Source organism: Dipodomys merriami, unplaced genomic scaffold (assembly GCF_024711535.1).
Source record: "Dipodomys merriami isolate MVZ:Mamm:240054 unplaced genomic scaffold, mDipMer1.0.p SCAF_33, whole genome shotgun sequence".
NCBI classification, from domain to species: domain Eukaryota; kingdom Metazoa; phylum Chordata; class Mammalia; order Rodentia; family Heteromyidae; genus Dipodomys; species Dipodomys merriami.
Window position 1 is genome coordinate 14,645,754 of NW_027204826.1, and position 23,891 is coordinate 14,669,644.

At 50.1% G+C, this 23,891-nt stretch overlaps 1 protein-coding gene across 1 annotated transcript in view; it reads right to left on the reverse strand.

Annotated features, from left to right (window-relative positions):
• Positions 1-325: 325 nt before the first annotated feature.
• Positions 326-23,891, reverse strand: part of St8sia2 (ST8 alpha-N-acetyl-neuraminide alpha-2,8-sialyltransferase 2) — a 44,878-nt gene continuing 21,312 nt past the window's right edge. The window contains exons 3-6 of the mRNA XM_070043186.1: positions 22,290-22,418; positions 18,111-18,368; positions 14,051-14,344; positions 326-4,685 (exon numbers count right to left, since the gene is read on the reverse strand). Of these exons, the coding sequence (XP_069899287.1) occupies positions 4,400-4,685; positions 14,051-14,344; positions 18,111-18,368; positions 22,290-22,418 (967 nt within the window). The 3' untranslated portion in view covers positions 326-4,399. The remainder of the gene's footprint in view (positions 4,686-14,050; positions 14,345-18,110; positions 18,369-22,289; positions 22,419-23,891) is intronic.

The following is a 23,891-nucleotide window of genomic DNA, read 5'->3' on the forward strand; positions in this document are numbered from 1 at the left end:
CTGTGTGCGTGCGCGGCTCACCCGGCGGGGTTTGCTTTGACCCTGTAAAGGAGGTGACCAGACTTGGGCCAGCCAGGCCTGTGGGGAGCGGTCAGCATTCAGCGTACAATGACCCAACCGCAGGAATGTACAGAAATGCCCTGGAGTGAAGACAAAACCTGGTAAAAGGCCACCAGTGAGCTACAGCCTCCACTTTGTCTCCTCTACTATGGATGATTATAGTTTTTGGGTGTTTTATGACATTTTTTTGGGAGGGGATGGAAATGCAAAATAAGTTCATTAATTATGAAGGCCCCTCCAGGCGTCTGGCATTGGATCCAACAAACATTTATTGATCAACTGCTGTGTGCTATGCACCACACCTAGTGCTGCGATGAATACAGATGAAGAAAACAGTCCCTGCCCTCGGCAGGCTTACAGTCTAAGGACAGTCATTGGACGAGTGCACAAATCACTATCATACAAGTTGGGGTATGGTCAGTGCCATGAGAAAGGTACAAATAAAGTGCTATGGTGTTTCAGCAGAGGGAGAGACCCCAGCGGTTGGTGGATCAGGAAGGATTTGGATGAAGGATGCGCTCTCTGCATGGAACTCAGAAGCAATCCAGGAAATGAAAACTGTAAGGCCAAAGGCACAGAGACAAGGAAAACATGGTGCCCCTTCCAGGAAGCACGCCGCTTCCTGATTGGCCAGTGCAGGGCATGTAGGAAGAACAGGGATCTGATTGGGTGGTTTGTAAATGCCAGGATGAAGACTTGAACATTTGTTCATGGGCCAGGGGGAACTTATCGACGGCTTGTGAAGAGCTGGAAATGGAAGTCACTGCACTCTTGTGGGGGGGGGGGGGCTGGGAGTGTGGGCGCACACACAAGGCATTGTGGGAGAGGAGACTGCTATGCTAAGGAGTGGTCTGGAGGACAGTCGAGGGTGAAGTACTGGGAAGGGTGATGAGGGAGCATGTGGAAGAAGAGTCAGAGATGATTCTAGGGAGCCAGGCACTGCGGCCTATGCCTGACATCCCAGCTACTCAGGGGGCCGAGATCTAAGACCTGTAGTTTGAAGCCAGCCCGGGCAGGAAAGTCCATGACACACTTATCTCCAATTAACCACAAAAAAAATCCAGAAGTGAAGAGGTGGTTTTAGTGGTAGAGGACCAGCCTTGAGTGCAAAAGCTAAGGATCAGTGCCTAGGCCCCGAGTTCAAGCCCTAGTACCAGTATGTTAAAAAAAGAAAAAAGTGACTTTAAGATCTCACTCTGTGTGGTTGAGATGAGTTTGAGTCTTGTAACAGAAAAACCAAGATGGCGGGACAGGGGAGGCACTCAGCCTCGGATGTGTGGGGCTCAGGATGCGGCTACCACAGCAGGTGGAGTGTGTCACCATGCCACACGCACCATCTGAGCCAGAAGCTGAGGAGGCGTGGAGGGTGTCCCAGGGGAGGTGGTGGCTGGATTTGAAGGTCGGCATGAGGCTGCTGGTGGGAAATTCGGTGTATGTGTAGGGGCGCTGGATGGGTGGTTTGCAGTGGGGGGCGGGGGGGGGGCGGCACGGAGAATCCTAGGGGAAGAAGGGGCCAGAGGAGAGGAAAATAAAGGACAGATTCACCCAGGCTTTAAGATCAAGGTAGGAAATGTCAATAAATAACTGATAAATAGATAAATAAATATATAAATACATGGCGTGAGGCTGTTGGGAGAGGAGAGAAACTACGAGAACATGGCATGCAGGGGGCATCAAAGGGACAGAGAAAGAGACACTGGGTGTGTGTGTGGGGGAGAATGCTTTCAGCCTGGGGAAGGGCTCTCATTTCCTCAAAGATGGAAGGGGAAGATGAGGGAAATGGACAAGAGATGATGAGGCCAGACCTCCGGTCAGGCGGCTCCATTTCTCCAGTGAAGGAGGCCGCGGGTGGGGGTGAGTTAAGGTCTCGAGGCAGATGAAGGTCTGCAGGATTCAGCGGGGATGGGACTGACCATAACAGGGTGGCCGTAGCCAGGGCCACCGAAGGCCAGCGGCCAGTGCGTGCTCAGATGATTAGGTGGTGTGGCGGCGTGGAACTCTCTGGGTTAGGAAATGCCACGCAGGTGTATGGTCGCGGGCTTCCTGCCTTTCTCTGCAGGGACCCGAAGGCAGACTACAACCTACCTCTGAGACCATACTCTCCAAAGAGTTCGGGCTTCAAAACTCCCCACAGGAAAAAGGTGCTGGTGGTGGCAGGCCCAGAGCTCAGGATTCACTCCAGGCCCTGACCTCTAGGCTTCACTATGGAATGTTCTGGAATCTAGCATTTTGGGTCATCCATCAAAGGCCCAGCTGATACATCTGCCCGCTCTCTCAGGGCGCTGCAGGCTGGAGAAATTGTCTTCCGAAGCCTTTGAGATCCTCAGGATGAAAGGCTCTAGGGACACATAAAATATGAGACTAATTATTTCCCCCCAGCTTGGGAGAAGGTGGGATCACTCAGTCCCCACTGAGGCTGTTAGTGGACTATTGCTTTTTTTTTTTTTTTTATAAAATATTCATTTTGTGGTGCAAATCCCAAATCTCAGATGTCTAGCAACAATAAGAACAAAGGGATTAAAAAAAATGTAGTGATGCATTGTTGCCTCTCGGGTTGAAGCTGGGGAATGAGTGCGTGAGTCTGTGTGTGTGTGTGTGTGTGTGTGTGTGTGTGTGTGTGTGTGTGTGATTCTGGATAGATTTCTATTGCCTCTCTTCTCCTCCCATCAGCCATTAATTTAAAGCAAAGATGTCCCGTTCTGAATTGCCACGGATTCACTGCGTCCAGCCTCATCTGCTCAGGAGCAGATCTTGATTACTTCTCTTAACTCTCTTCACCTTCAAGATAATGGTTTTTTTACTTATCTTTCAAATATGTTTTAAGACACTATTATTTATCGGGAAAGAGAGTCCATCTAACAAATCAAGCTAGCTAGTGCTTGTCCTCCCCGGCCTGACCCGTGATCCCAGCTCCTAAGTTATTGGCCTCCAGCCCAGATGCCCCCTGGAGAAGTGCATGTAGTGTTTGGAACCGAATTTGGCCTTGGGTTTGTAGGAGAAAAGCAGTCTTGGATGTGAATCTTCCGAGTAGACGGGAGGGGACAGTGGGAGGGGACAGTGGGAGGGGACAGTGGGAGGGGGTGGGACCACTCTGGGGCCTCTCCTGAAAGGATTGGAAGAAAAAAAAAAAAAAAATCTCAGCTTTGGAGCTCCGTGCGGGCGAGTGTGACCATCAGGATGGGAAAGTGACAAGAAAGTGACATGGGCACAGCAGTGTGGCTGCAGGGACCCCAGAGTGCAGGTTTGCAGAAAGCAATCAGAGAACAGCTGCAGAGCCGTGGAGACAGATGCTTCCCGCTCTGTCAGCGCTCCCTTGCCGGGAATCTGCAAGGCACCTAGAAAGACACCAGTGTGTGTCTTCAAAAGGATGACATTTCTCTCACCAGTGCCCTTTTCAAGCTTTTGCTGGGTCTGCCTGGTGGCAGAGGGAAACTACCCTGGCAGCGAAGTCCCAGGATCGCTTCCTGGCTTTGGAGCACATCCCCACGCCACCACATGTTCAACGCTCTTCTGCCTCATTCTGGAGGTAAAATGAACCTTCAGAGGAGGGTCTCAAATTTTCCAAAACGTCCTCTAGGACCTGCGGCCTCTTCAGGACCGTCTTCTGCTCCATCCGAAATCCCTGGTGCTGATCAGTCTGTCGGTCTCGCTGGACAGTCCCTCACGGCTCCCTGAATCTCCCCACCGCGGTAGATACTCATCTGGGACGCGTGTATCGCCTGTGGCGTAGCCCCTGGGCAACAAAACTCCAAGTTCATGGCGCGAGGCCTTCATTCCGCCGTGGCCTCTGCTCCCCGCTTTTCTTGTGCTTCCCAGTCCAACCGAACTCAACCTCTCTCCTCTATGCAGAGCACCGCTCCTGACTGACTCAAGCTGTCCTCTTTGGGCATCTGCTGCCCAGAACTTTCCAACATCTCCCCGAGGTCTGGGGAAGTTGGCAACAGGTGTCTGTCCATTCATCCAAGAACTTAAGAGTCCCCTCCGACCCTGGAGACCAGGTTGTCACCCACGTCATGGGACCGACTGGCTTCTCTTGATAGCAAGTCCTTTGTCCCCCAAAGCTGGACTGAGTCTCCGTCTGGCTTGGGCGAGTTCTTCACACCCACTTCCTGTGGCTTATCTGCCTACCGCTAGATGAACACCACACAATTATAAATACTCAGGTCAATATATATATGCAGGTTTAGAGAGATATATATATTCTGGTCACTGTTTTACACTTTTTTTTTTTTTTAAACAAAGAAAACCACTAGCCTGCTTGTTGCTATGTTTGTTTGTGCCACTCCCGACTCCCATCTGGCCTGAAATGTGAGCCACCGAGTCCCGCGCGGCTCCGGCTCTACGTGGCCCCATCACATTGGCCCACGGTCAGTTTCAACGCTCCCTGCTCGTGCAGATGCTTGAGGGCCTTGAACTCCAAGGGCATGGTGTGGGGGCTGGCCTGCGAGGTGTAGCCATACTTGAGCGTGTCGTAATAGTGATACTTGACGGGGTTCTGGTTCTGATCGAGTGGGAAGGGCCAGAAGCCGTAGAGGTAGATTTGATTACAGAAGCGTGTGGCCAGCGTGTACATTAAGAGCCCGGTGGTGGGTCTTTTGATGTGGACTTTGTTAGTTAGCCAGTATCTGAAAGAAAAAAAAAAGAAATCTGTTGACGAATCATCTTTCTCAGAAAGAGGGAAATTAATAATTTGTTGTTGTTGTTTATTATTAAGGTGTTGTCCAGCGGGGTTATATCAGTTAATAAATGCATTTTTTTTTTTGTCGGTTGTGGGGCTTGAACTCTGGGCCTGGGCGTTCTCCCTCAGCTCAAGTCAAGGCAAGCACTCTACCACTTGAGCCACAGCACCACTTCTGATTTTCTAGTGGTTTACTGGAGATAAGAGCCTCCAGGACTTTTCTACCTGGGCTGGCTTTGAACTGAGATCCTCAGATCTCAGCCTCTTGAGTAGCTAGGATGACAGGCGTGAGCCACCGACACCTGGCTATAAATACATTTTTTTTTTTTTTGACAATGTCAACCCTTTGGTTTGAACTCAAGCATCTTGAGCTTTGTAGGCAGGGGTTCTACCACTTGGACCACACCAGTAGTCCAGCTTTTTGCTGGTGAAATTTTGGATATGGAGTCTTGAAGACTTTTTTTGGGGGGGACAATGTCACCCCCTCTTTTGTTTCCTTTCCCCTGGTTTTCCCCTCCCATCCCCACCCACAAGTTGCATAGTTCATTTTCCACAGAGTGTCTGCTGAACTCTATGACTGCATTTGTTCACCCTCAGGAAGAGGGAAAGTGTATCCCGCCCAGCGTTCCCTCACATTGCAGCTGACAGGTCTCAGGCTCACTCCCTAGAGGACTGGCAATTTATTAGACAACTGGACCAACCTTGGCTGTGTGCTTTCTCACAAAGGAGTCTACCAGACTGTCCTGAGCTCAAAGGGGACACACAGACACAAAGGAACTTCCCCCGCTACTCAAGAGGCTGAGATCTGAGGATCATGGTTCAAAGCCAGCCTGGGCCAGAAAGTCCATGAGACTCTTATCTCCAATGAACCCTCAAAATGCTGGAAGCAAAGCTGTGGCTCAAATGGTATAGCACAAGCTTAGCCTTAAGCTTAAAAGCACCCAGGGCCTGAGTTCAAGTCCCAGGACTGGCACACAAGTGAAGAAAGGGTCATGAAAGGAAACACAGACAAGTGAGAAAACAGTGTTAGTCCCTGGGCGCTCTGCGCGGCGTGGACGCAGGGTCCTTGGTGTACCATGGGTACATAGAGAGGAAGAGGCGGCCCCTCCCACAGACAGGAAACCAGCTGCCAGACGGCTTGACTGAACAGATGGTTTGGTCACCGCTGTTCTGTGAAACCTCTTTCTGTGGGACCTGAGTTTTCTCTCTTACACATGGATGGAAAACAGCCCAGATGATCTCTAAGAAACCCTCAGGGTCTAGTATTCCAAGAGAACGAATTCCAGGTCTCATTACATCTGCTAACCCAGACTTACCAGACTGTGTGGCCTAACCTCTTTTTCTAATAAAAGCTTCCCCTTACCCTACTTACCTTACTCCCTTTAAAAGCAATGTATTTACCCTGGTTGAAAGATGTAATTCCTCTCTGTCTTTTCTTTTCTTTGAACTCAGGGTTTGAACTCAGGGCTTTATGCTTGCTAGGCAGGTGCTCTACCACTTGAGTCACACTTCCAGCCTATTTTGCTTTGGTTATTTTTAAAATAGGAAATCAGACCAGCCTGGACCACAAACCTTCTATTGATGTCTTTTGTGCCCAGCTTATTGGTTAAGATAGGGTCTTACTCCCTGCCCCCCCCCCCCCCCCCCCCCGCTCCCCATGCTGGGATATTCTTAAACAGTGAATCTCAGTCTCTGCTTTGTGAATAGCTGGTATGATAGGAATGAGCCATGAAGCCTGGTATATGACAGATGTAATCCTTTTTTTTTTTAATTGTTTTTATTATGAAGGTGATGTACAGAGATGTAATCCTTTTTGATTTTACTTTACTATGTTATTAAGTAGTCGTACAAAGGGGGGGTTACAGATAGAAAGATATATTTCTCCACTACACATTCCTGACTGCTGTGACTCTACACTAAATATTGTTCACATTTTTATGTCCTTAACCTTGGTGGGACCCCATTCCGGAGGTTCATGCTTGCTAATGGAACAAATGTCTGCTCACCACCGAAAGCAAGGACCAGCACAGTGCAGCTTCTGTGCCGATGCTCACCTTGTGAGTATCACCAGGGTGGGTCTCGTTTTATAATCAAGCACACCGACTACATTCATGCCAAGTGTGAGCGTATGCCAGGCATGAGCAGTTACATACCACTGAAGGATGGAACTGTTCTGTGTTATTCACCATGCTTTGAGCTAAAAAGCTAAAAGCCAAAAGGCTGGTTGGGGGTGTGTGCAAGGGAGGGGCAGGCTCCCCAGAAACCCAAAAGGGGCATTTCAAAACTAAGGGGAACCCAGCCAGGTGCTGGTGGCTCACGCCCATAATCCCAGCTACTCAGAAGGCTGAGATGAGGATTGCGGTTCAAAGCCAGCCCCAGCAGGAAAGTCTGCGAAAGCCTTTTTACATTTTATTTTTTTATATTTAGTTTTTTGCTGGTCCTGAAGCTTGAGCTCTGGGCCTAAGTGCCGTCTCTGAGCTCCTTTTGTTCAATTTTAGCACTCTACCACTTGAGCCACAGAGCCGTACCTGGCTTTTTCTGTGATTTAGCGGGAGATAAGTGTCTCAGGGACTTTCCTGCCAGGTCTGGCTTCCAACTGTCATCCTCAGATCTCAGCTTCCTGAGCAGCTAGGATTACAGGCGTGAGCCACCGGTGCCCAGCTCCTAAGACTCTTATCTCCAATTAACCACCAAAAAGCCAGAAGTGCAGCTGTGGTTCAAGTGGTAGAACACTTGACAAAGCTCAGGGACAGCACCGAGGCCCTGAGTCCAAGCCTTAATTAAGAATGGCACCAAAGAAGAAGAAGAAGAAAAAGAAGGAGCTCAGAAGACGCATTGCATCACCTTGTTTAGAGTGTACATTACTCTTTGAGTCAGAATAGGAGAAAGATTGCCTAATAATCCATTTAATTCCATCTAATCATGCCATCCATATTCAAGCAAGGAGAATGCCCTGGAAGGCTTTCCAGCCCTCTGACTGAGGAGAACCTTGCTCCTGGTGTGACCTGAGGAGCCTCCCCTCCCTCTCGCCACCGTGGGGGTGGCCGTGTCCCACAGGGCCACAGCAGGGCACCGTGCCAGCCTCGTGGATGGCCCTGCAGACAGCCACAGTTGTCCCGTAAGCCTGTCACTTGACCCCCTCCTCCTCCTCCTGGTTCATTCTGGAAATTTCCCCAGGGCCTGGGGTTTCCAGCAGGGAATCAGGACGGAGGCAGAGCACAGGCCAGCCGGTCTGGCCACCACAAACTCAGTGCCAGGCCTCATCATGTACACCCCCAATAAAACCCTGCATGGTCCGAGTGGACCCCTGCTGCTCCTCCTCCTTCTCCTCCTCCTCCCCGGAGCCCTCTGGACATTTCTCTCCAGAGCATCCCAGGTTCTATGATGAACATCCTGAGATCAAGCAAGCTGCGTGAGCACCTGGTTAGATACGATGTGCCAGCCTCGGGACCCCTGCCTCTCCCCCGAACCCTGCCTTCCCGCACCCCCCAAGGGGGCTGCAGCGGACTCCATGCATTGGCTGTCAAGCCAGGGCCTGGTCCCTGCCTGAGACCTCAGCGGCTGGCTCCCTGAGTGGATTGTAGGCCGCATACCAGCCAAATGCCACGCTGGGGATGAGGACTTTGTTTATCTGCTGGTCGAGAGGCCTTTGCCAGGGGTCGGCTTTCAGAAATGGATTTCTGTTCAGGCTAGCCAAAGCCGTGCCTCGATTGGTGGGGGGGGAGAGGGAGGGAGAAGCAGTGGTGAGCCATTTTGAAGCCAAGCACACACCTGCCCCGCTGGTGAACTGCCCCCCCCCCCCCCCCCAGCCTCCTTGAAATACTCCCTTTGTTCCTGCTCTTCTCCCGCTCATGCTGTCAGTCACCCTGCCTGATTACCATGAGCTTTTGTTCTTCCTTTCCTCCCTGTGCCAAGCGACCTGGGTCGGGATGGGAATTTGTCACAGGATGGGCTGATCTCCCCCACACTCCCACGTCTCCTGGGGCTGCGGCCCACACTCCTGGGTACAATTCAGAGACATCCGCAGGCCCAGGGCGGGTCTCGAAGCCTTTGACATTTGACCCCGCGGGCTCCCCTCACATCTCTCAGGATATCTGTGATTGAGTTGCGGTCATGTGGCCCATTCTGGCTCCCGGGGGACAATAAAAGTGGCTTTCCCCACTTTTTCTTTTTTTTGTCAGTCTTTTGCTCAAGGTGAGCGCTCTACCCCTTTGAGCTACGGCACCACTTCTGGTTTCTGGGTGGTTAGTTGGAGATAAAAGTCTCACTGGGACTTTTCTGACCAGGCTGGCTCTGAACCGTGATCCTCGAATCTCAGCCTCCTCAGTAGCTAACAGGTGTGAGCCACCTGCCCCTAGTTCCCGCCCCCACCCCATGCCATTTTCTTGTTCCCTGACTTGCAGAACTTCAAGGCCTTCTGTGAAGACAGGAATAAGAAAAACAATTGCATCCTAGATCCCCAAATCCCTGGCTGGAAGAGAGTCAGTGTCAGCGCATCACAATTGGGGGGCAAGGTGAGGAACCTGCCTCCATTGTGCCAGAGCCCTGGTTGTGGGGTCTGTTAGAGGAGCCCCCCCGCTACCCCATGTTGAGGATCCCCAGTCTGGTTATGCTTGGCAAATATTCATCTGGGAGATGAAAAATGGAAAGCTGTGGAAAAGGAGAAGTGGGAAGCCAGCTGAGCATGTAGCCCTGTGGCTGGGGAGGGGTGAGGTCAGGTACCACCCAGGATTGCTCAGCGGGAAGGGAAAAGGTGTTAACAGCCAGTGTGAGACTCCGTAATGAATGAATGAATGAATGAATGAATGAATGGAGGGACCAGTCTGTTTCCTATTCTGTCTCCTCGGTTCTGGCCGGGCCATGAGGGCACCACTTAATAAATAGCTTGCAATAGAACCGGACTGAGTTATATGGGAACAAATCACTCTCGACTTTCCTTTCCATCTCCTCAGTCACTCTGGCCAATTTACAGACTCGGGGGTGTGTGTGGTGTGTGTGTGTGTGTGTGTGTGTGTGTAGGTGTGTGTAGGTGTGTGTAGGTGTGTGTGTGTGCCTGACTTGTGATCTACTTCTTTCCTTGGGATATCAGCTGGGTGTAAAAACACAAACTAATTAATTTTGCCTTCCCTACGGGGGTTAGCTGGGTGAATTGACAATGCCCCATCTCCTCTACCAGTCTTGAGATTTTAATTAGAAGGCAAAGTCATCTCAAAGCAGGCAGTAATTATTTTTCTTTTTCAAATTGGCCACCTCCCTGGGTGTGACGATTGGGCGTTATAGTTTATGGTGCGGACATCAATCGAGGGGGGATTGCCAGAATTGTTTTAAAACACATGCCCCGCGGTCTCCTGGATTCGTGGCGCGTGGCCATTGTGGCTGCTGGAAAAGCGAGGGAGAGCGTTTTCTGCAGAGAAGTTAATGACACTGTTGGACAGAGCAGAGACGGCTCCTGGAGGGCAACTGGGACTGTGCGAAATCTCTCTCGGGTTGAATCTTCCCAGCTTTGCCTTGGTGGAGAGACGTGGCTTCAGTCTCGGGATTCGGGGTTGTCTTGGGGAGCTGGTTACGCTGTGGGAAGGCTGGAGGCTGATTTCTGCCTCCCTGGGTCTCCGTTGGTGTTCGAGTTCTGCTACACCAGACTACCTCTAATATGGTCATGTCCTCCAGGCCCTCCCCAGAGTGTCCCAGAGACTCTAGTTGTTTATAGGGCAAACATCCAGTGGCCCAGTGGGACTGGGGATGCACTCCAGATCTCAGCCTGCAAATCCCTCTCCCTGCCTCAGGTTCACTGCGCTTCCCGTCCACGTGCTTCTTGCCAGAGTTTGGGCACCTGGCCTCCCCTTCAGTGGACAGCCCTGGGCTTCTGTCCCCACTGATGGGCAGCCGGGCCTGCTCTGCTCACTGGCCCTCCCCCTGGCCCTGAACCAGGGCCTCCCCAGGCCAACACAGGGCTTTCCTCGGGCCTCATTAGTCACCAGTCCTCGAGGCTCGCCTGCTGGGCCAGCGGGCAGCTGTCCTGCTCGACGGGGCGGCCCTCTCCACGGGGTGCACAGCCTCTCCAGTTGTTGTAATTGAATTAGCGCCATTCATGACCAGCTGCCGACCACATTCCCGTTTCCTGTGCCGGGTTTGACTGCTTGTTGTCCTTCCTCTTGGTTTCTCTCCTCTCTGGCCCACCTCCAGCCAGGGCTTCTGGCTGCTCTGCAGGATGGCGGAGCCCGGGGCTTCCTGGGAGAGCCACGGAGGCCAGCGCTGTGCTGGCACCAGATAGCGCCAGCACATGGCTTCCGTGCTGTGTCCCTTGCTCTTTGCGATGGCAGTCACTGATTCAGAGGCCCTGGAATCTGGTGGTGGCACCGCAGATCACACGGCGTCAGCTGGCGTAGAGAAGTGCTGGAGTACAACGGGAAGGCATCCAACCCCATTGTTACAGGCTGAGAAGATGTCCTTCCCAGATGAATTGGTTCAAATCTTCACTTCCAGTATCTTGATAGGGGACCTTATGTTTTGTCAAGATCTTTTTTCTTTTTCCCTTCCTTCCTTCCTTCCTTCCTTCCTTCCTTCCTTCCTTCCTTCCTTCCTTCCTTGTTTTGGTTATTTTTGAGGTAAGGTTTTTCTTTTTTGTTGGTCGTTGGGCCTGAACTCTGGGCCTGGGCACTGTCCCTCAGCTCTTCAGCTCTTGAGCTTTTCAGCTCAAGCTCTACCACTTGAGCCACAGCGCCACTTCTGGTCGTCTGGTGGTTCATTGGAGATAAAAGTCTCACAGACTTTCCTGCCTGGGCTGGCCTTGAACTGCGATCCTCAGATCTCAGCTTCCTGAGTAGCTAGGAGTACAGGCATGAGCCACCGGCGCCCAGCAGTTTTGCTTAAAAAAAAATTTTTTTTAACCTTGGCTGGCCTGGACTGCAGCCCTCCACTTACATTCCACACATATCTGGGGTGACAGGTGTGCACCACTGTGCTGAGGGTTTTGTTGTTCTGTTGAGATGGAGTCTTGGGAAGTATTTTTTGCCCCCTGCTTTCTTGTCTGCAACTGCCATCCACCCGCCCCCCCACCTCTTCATCCCCCCCCACCCCGAGGATTACAGACACCATCCACCAATGCCCTGCCAGTCCCTTGGTCTTTTCTTCACGTGGCCCTGTCCTGCCCCTCCCCTCCGGCCGCTGTGTCAGCCCTTTCCATTGCACTCAGAGCCTCACGAAGTTGGAGGGACCAGGATACCATGCAAGACCATGTGAAGGCCCTGATGGTCCTCTTCCCCCACTACAAGCAGGGACGCCCCACTTGTTGCTCTGCAGCAGCTCCTGCAGCTTCCCAGAGCTCCTGCAGGAGGGGGGGGTGCTGCGTTCTCAGGATGAACAGTCTGTTTGTTTAAAGGGCTCATTACTGGGGCTTAATGCTATTTTGACACATGAAAGCGAGTCAATTATTGCTGGAAATAGCTCTGGCTTGCAGAGATTTCTTCCAGGTGGCGGGCTGCCTGGTCTCCATCCATTGGCTTTTTGCTCTCAGTATCCAGGGGCAGCTCTTAGTCTTCTCTTATCCCTTTGAACTCTTAAACCGTCTTACAAGTCTCCTTCTTCCAGGGAGCAATGATATTTAAAGCGTGGAGATGCGGGTTGCTGTGGCAGGTCTATTTTATGATGGCATCAAGTGAAAAGAGGCCCTGGAAAGGTAAGGGCTGCGGCCAGCCAGGCTCGAATCTGAACAGGGCCCACTTGGACTCCATCAGCCATGAGTGTAGATGCTGATGTCCTTCCCCTCCCCCTCCGGTGCCAGTCCTGGGGCTTGAACTCACAGCCCAGGGTTTTTGATCTCAAGGCTAGCGCTCTACCACTTGAGCTACAGCTTCAGGCTTCTTTTTGGGCAGTTCATTGGAGATAAGAGCCTCGCTGACTTTTCTTCCAGGGCTGGCTTTGAATCGTGATCCTCAGATCTCAGCCTCCTGAGTGGCTGGGATTACAGGCGTGAGCCATTGGTGGAGCCTGGCTGCCCCTCCTTTTTTTTTTTTTCCCCTTCAGGTTCTCCTTAGGTCTTTCGCATGAGTTGCCTGTGACAAGCCCTACCAAAACGAGTCCAGCATTCATCACAGGCTTGGGTACCTCAGAGTGAGTGACTCCGGGAGCCTCTCAGGCCCCATTGGAGGGACCTTCTAATGTCCCCTGATTGGTGAGCAGATTGTGCCCTGAGCTTCCCATATCCTTAGGGCACAGCTGCGATCTGCCATGTGTTTGAGTGGAACTGGATGTAGACTCAGAGATCAGAGCACATAGATATATATATGTACAATATATGTATATATTATATGTACATAACATAACAATATATGTATATATTATATGTACATACATATACATATCATACCATTATATAATATATATGCCACATATAAGATTTATCCTCTAGAAGATATAAAATACATAATATATATAATCTATACACTTTTTGTTTTTTTTGTCGGGTGTGGGGCTTGAACTCTGGGCCTGGGCGTTTTCCCTCAGCTCTTCAACTCAAGGCGAGCGCTCTACCACTTGAGCTACAGCGCCACTTCCAATATATATAATCTATAACTGCATCACATATATGACACATATAGTATTTATCCTATGTAGTATATAATACCTATATAATTAATACCTATGGCAGAGAATTATGTAACATCTCATATATACATATGGGGATTACATTATCTACTTGTAAGGGGTAGCTCACACTTACAACTGAAGAATGAACTCTCTTCTTCTATGCTCCCAAACACACACAGGCTTTGGGCAGACCTCTTCTTACCGGAGAGACTCGCCACCCACCACACCCCTTTCATCCTCAGAGTCATCCTGGGTTTTCCTCTTTCTCTCACCCACGGGTACGCCCTCCATAGCGCCCCTCATCAAACCTGGCTGCCGGTGCAGCTGGGCCACGGCCCGCCGACCCAGCGGCTACGCCACCCCCGCCACCAGCCTCCTCTACGCCATCACCGCCTTGCCTTCCTTCTGTCTGGGCGATTGGCAACAGCCCCCATCACCTATGCCAGGACCGTTCTTGCTAGCTGGGAAGGCAGCTGCGTGACCCCGACAGCCACCGTCTCCCCTCCGTGTTCTCTGCTTTCCCAGACTCTCAGTACAGACTGCAGGTAGGCATTGCCAACGGGTTCAACCCGGCACGCCGGCCCCCACCCCTGAAGCACAGAGGCTCAGGTGGCTTGGGAGGGTCATCCAGGCCCTGGGAGTCGGGATGGTAGCCATCGTACCCCGGGGCAGGGTGGGGTGGGGCGGGGCGGATCCCCGCCCCCCCCAGTCCCGGGAGGTGCTCACCCTCGCACGGCGTGAAGCAGGCGCAGGGACGGGTAGGCGGTGCGCACGTTGACGTGGTGCTTCAGGATGAGGGTGTTCACCCACTCCACTCGCTCCTTGCCTCCCCGGGCCATGAAGGCCGGGATCCACAGGATGCTGCCGTTGAGGCCGCGCAGCCGCTGCAGGAGCTTCTCCCTCCACGTGGCGTTGACCAGGTCTTCAAAGGCCCGCTGGATGACCGAGGGGTTCATGGTCACTAGGTCCGTCTTGAGCCCCACGTCCTGGGCGTATTCCTGCACCGGGGCCAGGTTGCACCTGCCGGAGAAAACAGCGATGTGGTCCTTTGGGGGGAAAAGGGCATCCCCCTCTCATCCTGTCCCTCTCCTTGCTTTCTGCTCATCCCCAGAGAGCAACCCTAGGCACTGCTGAAGTCACGGGGCTCCAGGCGGTGACCACAGAGGGAGTCGGAAGGATGGATTGGTGGACAGGTGCACAGAGAGCCTGCCTCTCCCATCTGTTAACCCAGAAGAACCCCTCCGGGAACTTGTTTAAACCGCCAAGATCCGGGGGTTCCTTACCTGCAGATCTAGGTTCAGGTGAAAGATGGGAGTGGGTGAGAGGCATGGACGACACAGAGAGACAGAGGGGGGGGGGGAGAGAGAGAGAGAGAGAGAGAGAGAGAGAGAGAGAGAGAGAGAGAGAGAGAGAGATAGGGAAAGGGAGAGAGAGGAGAATATGTGTGTGTGTATGTGACGGAGAGAGACAGAGAGAGCAAGAGAGCACGAGAGAGCATGTATGTATGTGTGTGTGTATGTGTGTGAGAGAGAGAGACAGAGAGACAGAGAGAGGGAGGGAGGGAGAGAGAGAGTGTGTTTTAAGCTAGTCCTTTTCTGGTACTAAACAGTTTAAGAAAGAGTAAATCCAAGGGTTCATGTTCCTGTTCTGGCAGTCTCTTGGGGTTGGAGTCAAGGCTCATGAGGTAGAATGTTTGTCTAGCATGTACAAGGCCCTAGATTCAATGCCTAGTGCAGAAAGAAAGAGAAAGAAAAAAAAGACAGACCAAACCCATGACATTCTAGGCACAAAAAAACGTACCCAAGGCCTTTTCTGCATCCATTGAGCTGATCATGTAATTTAATTTTTGTCCTTGGTTCTTATCATGTGATTTTTTTCCCCCCTGCATCCCTTGAACCGATTGTGTTGTGTATTACACTCACTGATTTGTATACGTTGAACCATTCTTGAATCCTTGGAGTGAAATCAACGTGATCACAGTATGTGGTGTTTTTAATACGTTGCTGAATTTGGTTCACAAATACGTTTTAAAAGGATTTCTATATTTATGCTCACGAGGGAAATTTGTTTATATATATGTATTTTATGTATATATATATATATATATATTTGATGTGTCTGTGTCTGGTTTTGCTAGGAGTGTGATACTGGCTTCATAGAATGGGCTTGTGAGTGTTCCTTACCCTTTTATTTCATAGAATACTCTGAGGAGCTTTGGCGTTAATTCTTCTTTGATGGTCTGGTAGAAGTTGGCAGTGAATTCATCTAGACCTGGGCTTTTCTTTGTTGGGAGACATTCTTGCTTCAGTTTCATTGCTTGTTATTGATCTAGCTAAGTGATTTATATCCTCTTGGCTGAATCTAGAAATGTATTTATTTCTTTTAGATTTTTCCCCTTTGTTAGAATGTAAGTTTTAAAAATATTCCCCAATGACCCTCTTGGCTTTCCTTGGTATTTGTTGTGATATTTTCATCTCTAATTTTTTGTGTGTGTGTGTGTGTGTGTGCGCACGCGTGCACGTGTGTGTGTGCGCATGCTTTAACTCTGGGCCTGGGCATTCTCCTTGAACTTTTGTGTTCAATCACTTGAGTTACAGCTTCACTTCTGGCTTTTTGGTGTTTAATTGGAGATTAGAATCTCAAGGACTTCAATGCCTGAACTGGATTAGAACTGCAATTCTCAGATTTCAGCCTCCTGAGTAGCTAGGATGACAGGTGTGAGCCATCAGCACTGGGCTCTGCTTTTGGTTTTTTATTTTTGTTTTAGTCTCTATTTTGCTAGTTTCTGCCAGGGAAGGTACCTGGGATATGTACCTATCTGTGTGCTTTGGCCCCTAAATGTCTGGGAACGTACTTCATACACACAATCCTGAATCAGGCACCATCTCTTCATGCTACCCTTGCAAGCTCCTTTTTCTTTTCTTGGGGCTCACTGGCTTTCCTTTCTAGCCTTGGTTCAGCAGCACAGTTTCTGTGTAGCCTCAAAAGTGGATAGAAGGACAACATGGCATCATACATTCCCAACTACCCTCTGCTCAAAGATGCTTTCTATGGAAGACAATTGGCCAATGAGACGCTTGCCATGGAAGACAATTGGCCAATGAGACGCTTTCCATGGAAGACAAATGGCCAATGAGACGCTTTCCATGGAAGACAAATGGCCAATGAGATGCTTGCCATGGAAGACAATTGGCCAATGAGACGCTTTCCATGGAAGACAAATGGCCAATGAAATGCTTGCCATGGAAGACAAATGGCCAATGAGATGCTTGCCATGGAAGACAATGAGGAATGAGTGCATGCATCATGCTGGTTTGCTGCTCCTAGTTGGAGGCTCCTGGTCCTATGGTGGCCCCAAGACCCTTAAGAGATGTGACCCCCTTCCAAGAAGATCCAATGCCTGCATTTCCCCAAGAATGGGACAAGAAACCAGACATCTGGGTTTGCCCAGGATTAAAAGGTTTCCTTTCTCTTCTTACTGCCCATGACCCATCTCTAATGTCTTCAGCTTCCATCAGACAAGCCTGCTGCAGTTCCTTCCTTCCTTTCCCTCCCCAGCATTCTCTCAGTCCATCTTTAGACTAGAGGGCTTCAAAGGACACGGGCGGGCCCACTGGTTCTACCAGGTACAAAGACCTGGCCGAGGCTAAGGACCCTTGGTCCCCAGGTGATGGTTGCTCTCGAATCCCAGAGGATACAAGAAGAGTCACACCCATGTCTTCCCACATCCTTGGGTTCTGGGAGTTGGACGATCATGCTGTTCCCAAGCGCGGGGACAAGGCTCTCTTTGCACCAGATCAGGCCCAGTGGAAATGTGAGACAAGGTCTGCACTTGTGCCAGGGCTGACAGCTAGGCCGAATGAAACTTGAGGCTCTGTGTGGCCTACTTTCGACCAGGAGACAGAAAAGCCTTATTCCTCAGATTGTATGTCTAAGGGACCAGGTGTCAGGACCGTGAGTAACTGTCTAAATATCCTTGTGGCAAGAGAGAGAGAGAGAGGGAGGGAGGAGAGAGAGAGAGAGAGAGAGAGAGAGAGAGAGAGAGAGAGAGAGAGAGAGAGAGAGACAGAGACAGAGACAGAGACAGAGACAGAGACAGAGACAGAGACAGAGACAGAGAGACAGAGAGAGAGGGAGAGAGAGAGAGCTGATATGTTAGAGAAAATGAGGATCAAATACAAGATTCAAGTCACAGCTTCACTTCTAAGATATGCACGGTAGAAGAATGCAGGTACTAGTAGAGTGCTATCTTCTAGGACACTGGAAAGAGATTTGCAAACTTGAACAGACAAATGAGTCAGCCCAGGATAGATATTCTTGGCAACCTTTAGTACCAAGCTTGTGAAGAGCCAGTGAATTGTTCAGCTTTGCAGGCTGTATTGTCTCCGTGTGACTTCACTCAGTTCTGCACTGGAGTGAGCAAGCAGACATTTACCACGTGAAAATAAGCCAGAGTGGCTGTGTTCCAATAAAACTTTATTTATAAAAGAATAGGCTCGAGGGTTGTAGACTGCTTGCTTCTGGTTTGGATCAATAAGTGTCAACTTGGGGTATGTGCCAGAATCACCTGAGCTTCTGAGGTTGCTTTCTCCTTCCCCACCACCAGACAGCAGATTGCTTTAACTGGTTAAAGGTACAATCTGAAGGCTGGGGAGAGGGAGAGAGGGAGATGTTCTTACACAATTCTGATGTGTAGTAAATATTGAAAACAGGGACAGGTGGGCAATGCTACCTTTCAATCTGATGTCAGCCACTTAGGGCCAGGGCACCTTCCCGGGGTGGTTACCTTATGACAAAGCTGTGTGTGTCAATCTCCTGGCCACAGCCGCTGTTCAGCAAGACCCCCGAGTTGCCCACGATGGCACAAGTCCGGAAGTGTTTGTTCTTCAGAGGGGACGTTCTGGGGAGGAGCTCGTAGAGGTTCTGAGACACGTTCATCGTGCTGTCCCGGTCAAAGATGTAATGGATGATATCTCCTGGCTTCAGCGTCCCCTTGAGGACAGAAATATCCTTCTCGGCATCCAAGAACTTTAAGATTTGTTTTCTAGGATAAACCAAATGTATATGAGGACAGTTTTCATGTTACCAGCTATTCTTTGCCAACTCAACCTTGGTTTGTTTATTCATTCATTCATTCATTCATTCATTTGTGGGGGACAGTAGTAGAGTTCAAACTTAGGGACTTGAGCTTGGTAGGCAGGGATCCAGGGCTAGAAGCCATCTATACCCCTCCCCCTCATTCCTCCCCTTTTTTCGCTTTAGTTATTTTTCAGATGAGGTCTTGTGTTTTGGTATGGGATCTGATCTTGGACCACAGTCCTCTTATCTCCAATTCTCCCATAGCTCTGATCACAGAGATGTACCACTATATCCAGCCTGTTTGTTGAGATACTATCTGGCTAACTTTCTATCTACACTGGCCTCCCAGACTTGATCCTACCAGTTTCTACCTCCTGAGTAGCTGGGCTTCTGTGAGAGGGCCGCCAAGCCCAGCTTCACTCAAACTTGCTTGCCCCGGATCACTGTGTAGGACTGTGTAGGGCAGCCAACAGGTAGAACATGCGGACGCCTAGGCTTTACAGAGGATACCTCACCGAGGGGTGAATGTCCCAGCCCCTTGTCACAAGGACAAACCCAGACATTTGGTTTCTTGTCCCAGTCTGGGGAAAATACAGACATCTGGTCTCCCTGCATCTTGGCTCCTTTTTTAGGGAACTCAGGGCCACCATAGGACAAGGAATCTCCAGTGAACCAGCATGACACATGCGCTCATTCCTCATTGGCCAGTTGTCTTCATGGAAAGCATCTCATTGGCCAACTGTCTTCCACGGAAAGCATCTCTGAGCAGAGGCTCCCTTCCCTAGGGGCAGACGGGCTTGTGGGACTGAGAGGTGTCTTCTATCCATCTCTGAGGCTCTGACAGCATCATGGCCTGCCATCCATAGGGTGGTCCAATTGGTTGGGTGTGATCTTTGTTCCCTGATTTGTTGTTTACTGTGGAGTTAGTAAATGTTGACATTTCTGGTCTTATGGGAAAGGGCCTCCTCTGTGATGCTTTAGACCAAAGTGACTAAAGGACAGCTCTCTAAGTGCGGGCTAACTTTGACTTAGAGGAAAGGCTCTGGCACAATCTAGAAAAGCACAATCTGGAGGAGATGAACTGTTGTCTTCATAGAATTACTAGGATAGTTTGACCCCAACACACAGCTGCCTAAGGATTCAGAGCATTTCAGCTGGGGTTACTAAGTACCCTAAAGACTTTTTTTTTTGCTAGACTTGGGGCTTGAACTCAGGGCCTGGGTGCTGTCCCTGAGCTTATTTTGTTCAAGGTTAATGCTCTATCACTTTGAGCCACAGTGCCACTTCCAGTTTTCTGGTGGTTGACTGGAGATAAGAGTCTTACAGACTTTCTTGCCCTGACTAGCTTCAAACTGTGATCCTCAGATCTCAGCCTGCTGAGTAGCTAGGATTATAGGTGTGAGCCACCAGCTCCAGGCTCCAAAGACTTTTAGAAATGATTCAAGTCATGAAGAGAAAGGAACTGGATGCTCAGATCAATTAACATTCATTTTGTGTCCTGTAGTGAACCCCCATCAGAACTGGCAGGTTCTGGTCTCCTGCCCCCAGAGTGCAGATACTCTGCTGGCAACTTCAGAGGTCCTGATCTTGGGGGAAATCCCTGTCAGGTGACTGATGTCTGTCTGCGGTTGGAAGACTGGTGTAGCTACAGGGCAGTGAGAATTCTTGCTGCTTTTCAGTCACACTTCATTCCATTGTTACAATGCAAGGGAACTCATTCTTGCTGAACAGTTTCATACCTCTATAAAAATGTTTTCCCCCCATGTGACTAGGGTTTTAACTCTGGACTTTGTGTTTATTAAGACTGGGTTCTACCATTGAGCCATGCCGCTAGCCTTTCTTCCTCTGGTTAGTTTTGAGATAGGATTGTGCTCTTTGCTTGGGCCAGCCTGGACTGTGATCCTCCTTACATTTCACACACCAGCTTTTAGCTGTTGACATGCAGGGGATTCTAAAAAAAAAATATTTTATTTTGGTCTGTGATCCTCCCTCATACCTTATGATGGAAAACAAAGCCACTGTTTCATTCTCTTGGCTTTCCTAAGTCCTGAGCGACTTAAACACTGCTTATATTTGTTGGAAATTGCTACCCTTTCCTTACAATTACTTATGCTGAAGTATTTAAAGGCAGAGTAAGTCCCCAGAAAGCTCATAAATAAATACCTCTGTGAAGGAATTAATTTCTAACTAATTATGAGCAATTGCTATCAATTATTGAGTCTCATTCCAATTTACTTACAGAATCTTTTCTTCCGAATCATTTTGGTGATTGAGTCGCTGAGGTGGAGGGACATTATTTTTCCCCCCTGTGACTAAAGGCTTGTTATGGTCCTGTCTCAGTAAGGGTCATTACGGAGGCCAAAATCAAGTCTTCTTCAAAAGTGGTAAGGGGTGTGGTGTGTGTGTGTGTGTGTGTGTGTGTGTGTGTGTGTGTGTGTGTGTGTGTGTGTGTGTGTGTGTGTGTGTGTGTGTGTGTGTGTGTGTGTGTGTGTGTGTGTGTGTGTGTGTGTGTGTGTGTGTGTGTGTGTGTGTGTGTGTGTGTGTGTGTGTGTGTGTGTGTGTGTGCATTTCTACCTTATGGCAAAGGAAAGAACAAGGAGGAACTGCAGGAGGGAAGATTTCACCATGGGTAGAAGAGTGGGGGTAGTGGTGGCACCTCCCCAAATTTATGTCCACCCTTTAGCCCCTGGAATCTGAGACTATGACCTTATTTGGAAATGGCATCTCTCTAGATGTAATGAAATTAATAATCTTTCCATGAGATCATCCTGAGTTCCCCAGAGGGCCCTAAATCCAATCACGCTGTCCTGTCAGAGACAGCGGAGGGGACTCCACAGACCCAGAGGAGGGGAAGGGCCCTGCAAAGAGAGAGGCGTGGGGCCCACAGCCACAGCCACAGCAGGGGCTGGGCTGCCAAAGCCGGAAGAGGCGGGGATGGCTGTGGTCTGAGGAATCCCATTCTGAGAAGGTCAGGGACACGCTTCCCCAGGTCACACCGACCTGTCTCTTTAAGGACAGGTGTTGGGCCACATCTGGAGCTCATCATCACCTGGGGAGAGGGGACTTTAGAGCCCCAAGGCCTGCAGGAGGGGACTTTGCTCTGTGGATAAATGGGGGGGGGACAGTGACAGGGGACGTGGATACCAGGCAGGCCACCCAGGAAGTGATGCCTTGGGCTCCAGGAAGAGGAGGTCATCTGTGGACAACCCCCCCTCCCACCCAGGGGTCCCCTGCCCCTGACTTGAGTCAGGACCACCGCCTCCCCTGTCTGCAAATGCATACCAGGCTGCAGGGCCCCTAGGTTGGTTGGTTGGTTTTGTGCCAGTCCTGGGGCTTGTACTCAGGGCCTGGGAGCTGTTCCTGAGCTTCTTTCTTTCTTTTCTTTCTTTCTTTCCTTCTTTCTTTCCTTCCTTTCTCCTTCCTTTCTTTCTCCTTCCTTCCTTCCTTCCTTCCTTCCTTCCTTCCTTCCTTCCTTCCTTCCTTCCTTCCTTCCTTCTTTCCTCAAAGCTAGAGCTCTAGCCACAGCTCCACTTCCTGGCTTTCTTTGATGGTGAATTGGAGATAAGAGTCTCACAGATTTTTCCTGCCTGGGCTGGCTTTGAACCACGATCCTCAGCTCTCAGTCTCCTGAGTGGGCGAGGGTGACAGGCGTGAGCCCCCAGTAGCAGGCTCTCCTCAGGTTCTGGTGTCCCAGTGATAGTTTAATAGATGGTGCCCGCCGCCCCAGGGAGGTAAGCATTCATTTCTCTCCTAACTTCTTGAAGATGATGGGTGGTGGCCGTTTGCCAACTGTGGCGCCCGCCCCCCCCTCCCCCCGCAAAAACAAAACAAAACCAAAAACCAAAACCAACCAGGTCTGCCTTGTCCTCATGGCAGTTACCAGTACCTGATCCTCAGCGACAGGGTCTGGTTGTGTCTCCACGTGGAGGTGGCAGGATGGAGGCTGTGCTTCATGCTTTCATTACCTCTGTCAACAACAGCTGGAGGCAAGGAGCCATTTATTACAACTTCAGCTCTGGGCGGGAGATTAAAAAAAAAAAACCACAACACGAAGGTTAGATGTGTTCTGTTAGCATGCCAACGACAAGCCGAATCGCTCTGTTTTTGCTCGGGTTTGAATGTAAACTTCAGAAGAGCGAAATTGCAGTGATTACCTGAGAAGGGAAGGGAGTCTATTTATCTTCTAGAATGCACAAACCCTCCCCGAGGTACCCCTGCTATAGATGTTCTTGGAAACAGGAAGAGGGGTGAGGGAACTTCTTTATCTCCTCCTGCACCCTCACTGTTTGGGCCCAGGGAAACCTGACATGGGGCTGCCTTTCCAAGCTGGGCGGGGGGTGGGGGGGCGCCGGGAAGGGGCGGCAGTAGTGGGAAGCTCCAAGCAGCCATTCTTTCAGCCGCCCAGTGTGTGCTATGCAGGCTGGCAAACTTAATAAAGACAAAACAAAGCCTCCCAAGCAGGACAGTGCCTTTGGAACCTGTGCCTTCTTTCTTTCTCTATGCATTTCCATTCCTCTCTTGTTGACATAGAAACGTCTACTCTTTCCAGAGTTATTCTCCCTCCCTCCGTCTGTTTCTTGGTCGCTCTCTCCTTCCCTCCCTTCCTCTCTCTTTTCTCCCTTCCTTTTCTCCCACCTTCTCCTTCTAGATGCTAAATAAAGGATTTCCACTTGCTTCTGTATTCCAGAATGGTCGAACATAGCAGATGCTCAATAAATAAGTGTTTGTGGAATTTGACTTTGGCATTGATCCTGGAAGGGCCTGGCATGGACAGAGGTGCTGGCTGGCTGTGTGTGTGTGACTGTGGTGGTTCTGAGTATAAACCATATTTTCCACCCGACACCAGGCATTAGAAGACTTGCTCCACTGCAGAGGCTTGGAATCTATGCTAGTAGGTTTCTAAGAAACTGGGTTACAAGGATGCCTTCCCAGGCGTCGACCAGCCAGTCTGCCTTCTGCAGATGTATGTGGGTCACCTCTGAGGTTCTTTTTTTAATTTCTGCCCTGACAGCAGCTTCTCCCCATTAGAATGATAAAGTGGATTTGTGCTGCTCGATTCTGGAGTTTTACAGAGCTCAAACCAAACGTCGCTGTCCTGTGCATTTATCTTAGGATAGTCAAGTTCAAAACAGATGGAATCCTGTTAGCGAGGTCTGAGTCCAATGCTCCCATTTGTAGGTAGAGAAGATTAAAAACAAAACGAAATGGGAGCACATTGTCACATGCGGGCTTGTCCATCTCCATTCCCGAACCTGTCCTGTCTCTCTGGAGTAAGACAGATGGACATCTTAGCTGAACGGCGCTCTGAGAAAAGCTGCCCTCTTTGGAATTTTTACTATTTTCATGGAGGAGGCAGAGAGTAGAATGGGAAAGGTTCTGTAAGCTGTGTATCTGTGGGAAAAAGATTGCTCTACCGCTCTGAGACACAGCTTTTCTATGTCTAGAAAGAGGATAGAGAAGAGGAAGCCAGGGGCTGGGAATGTGGCTT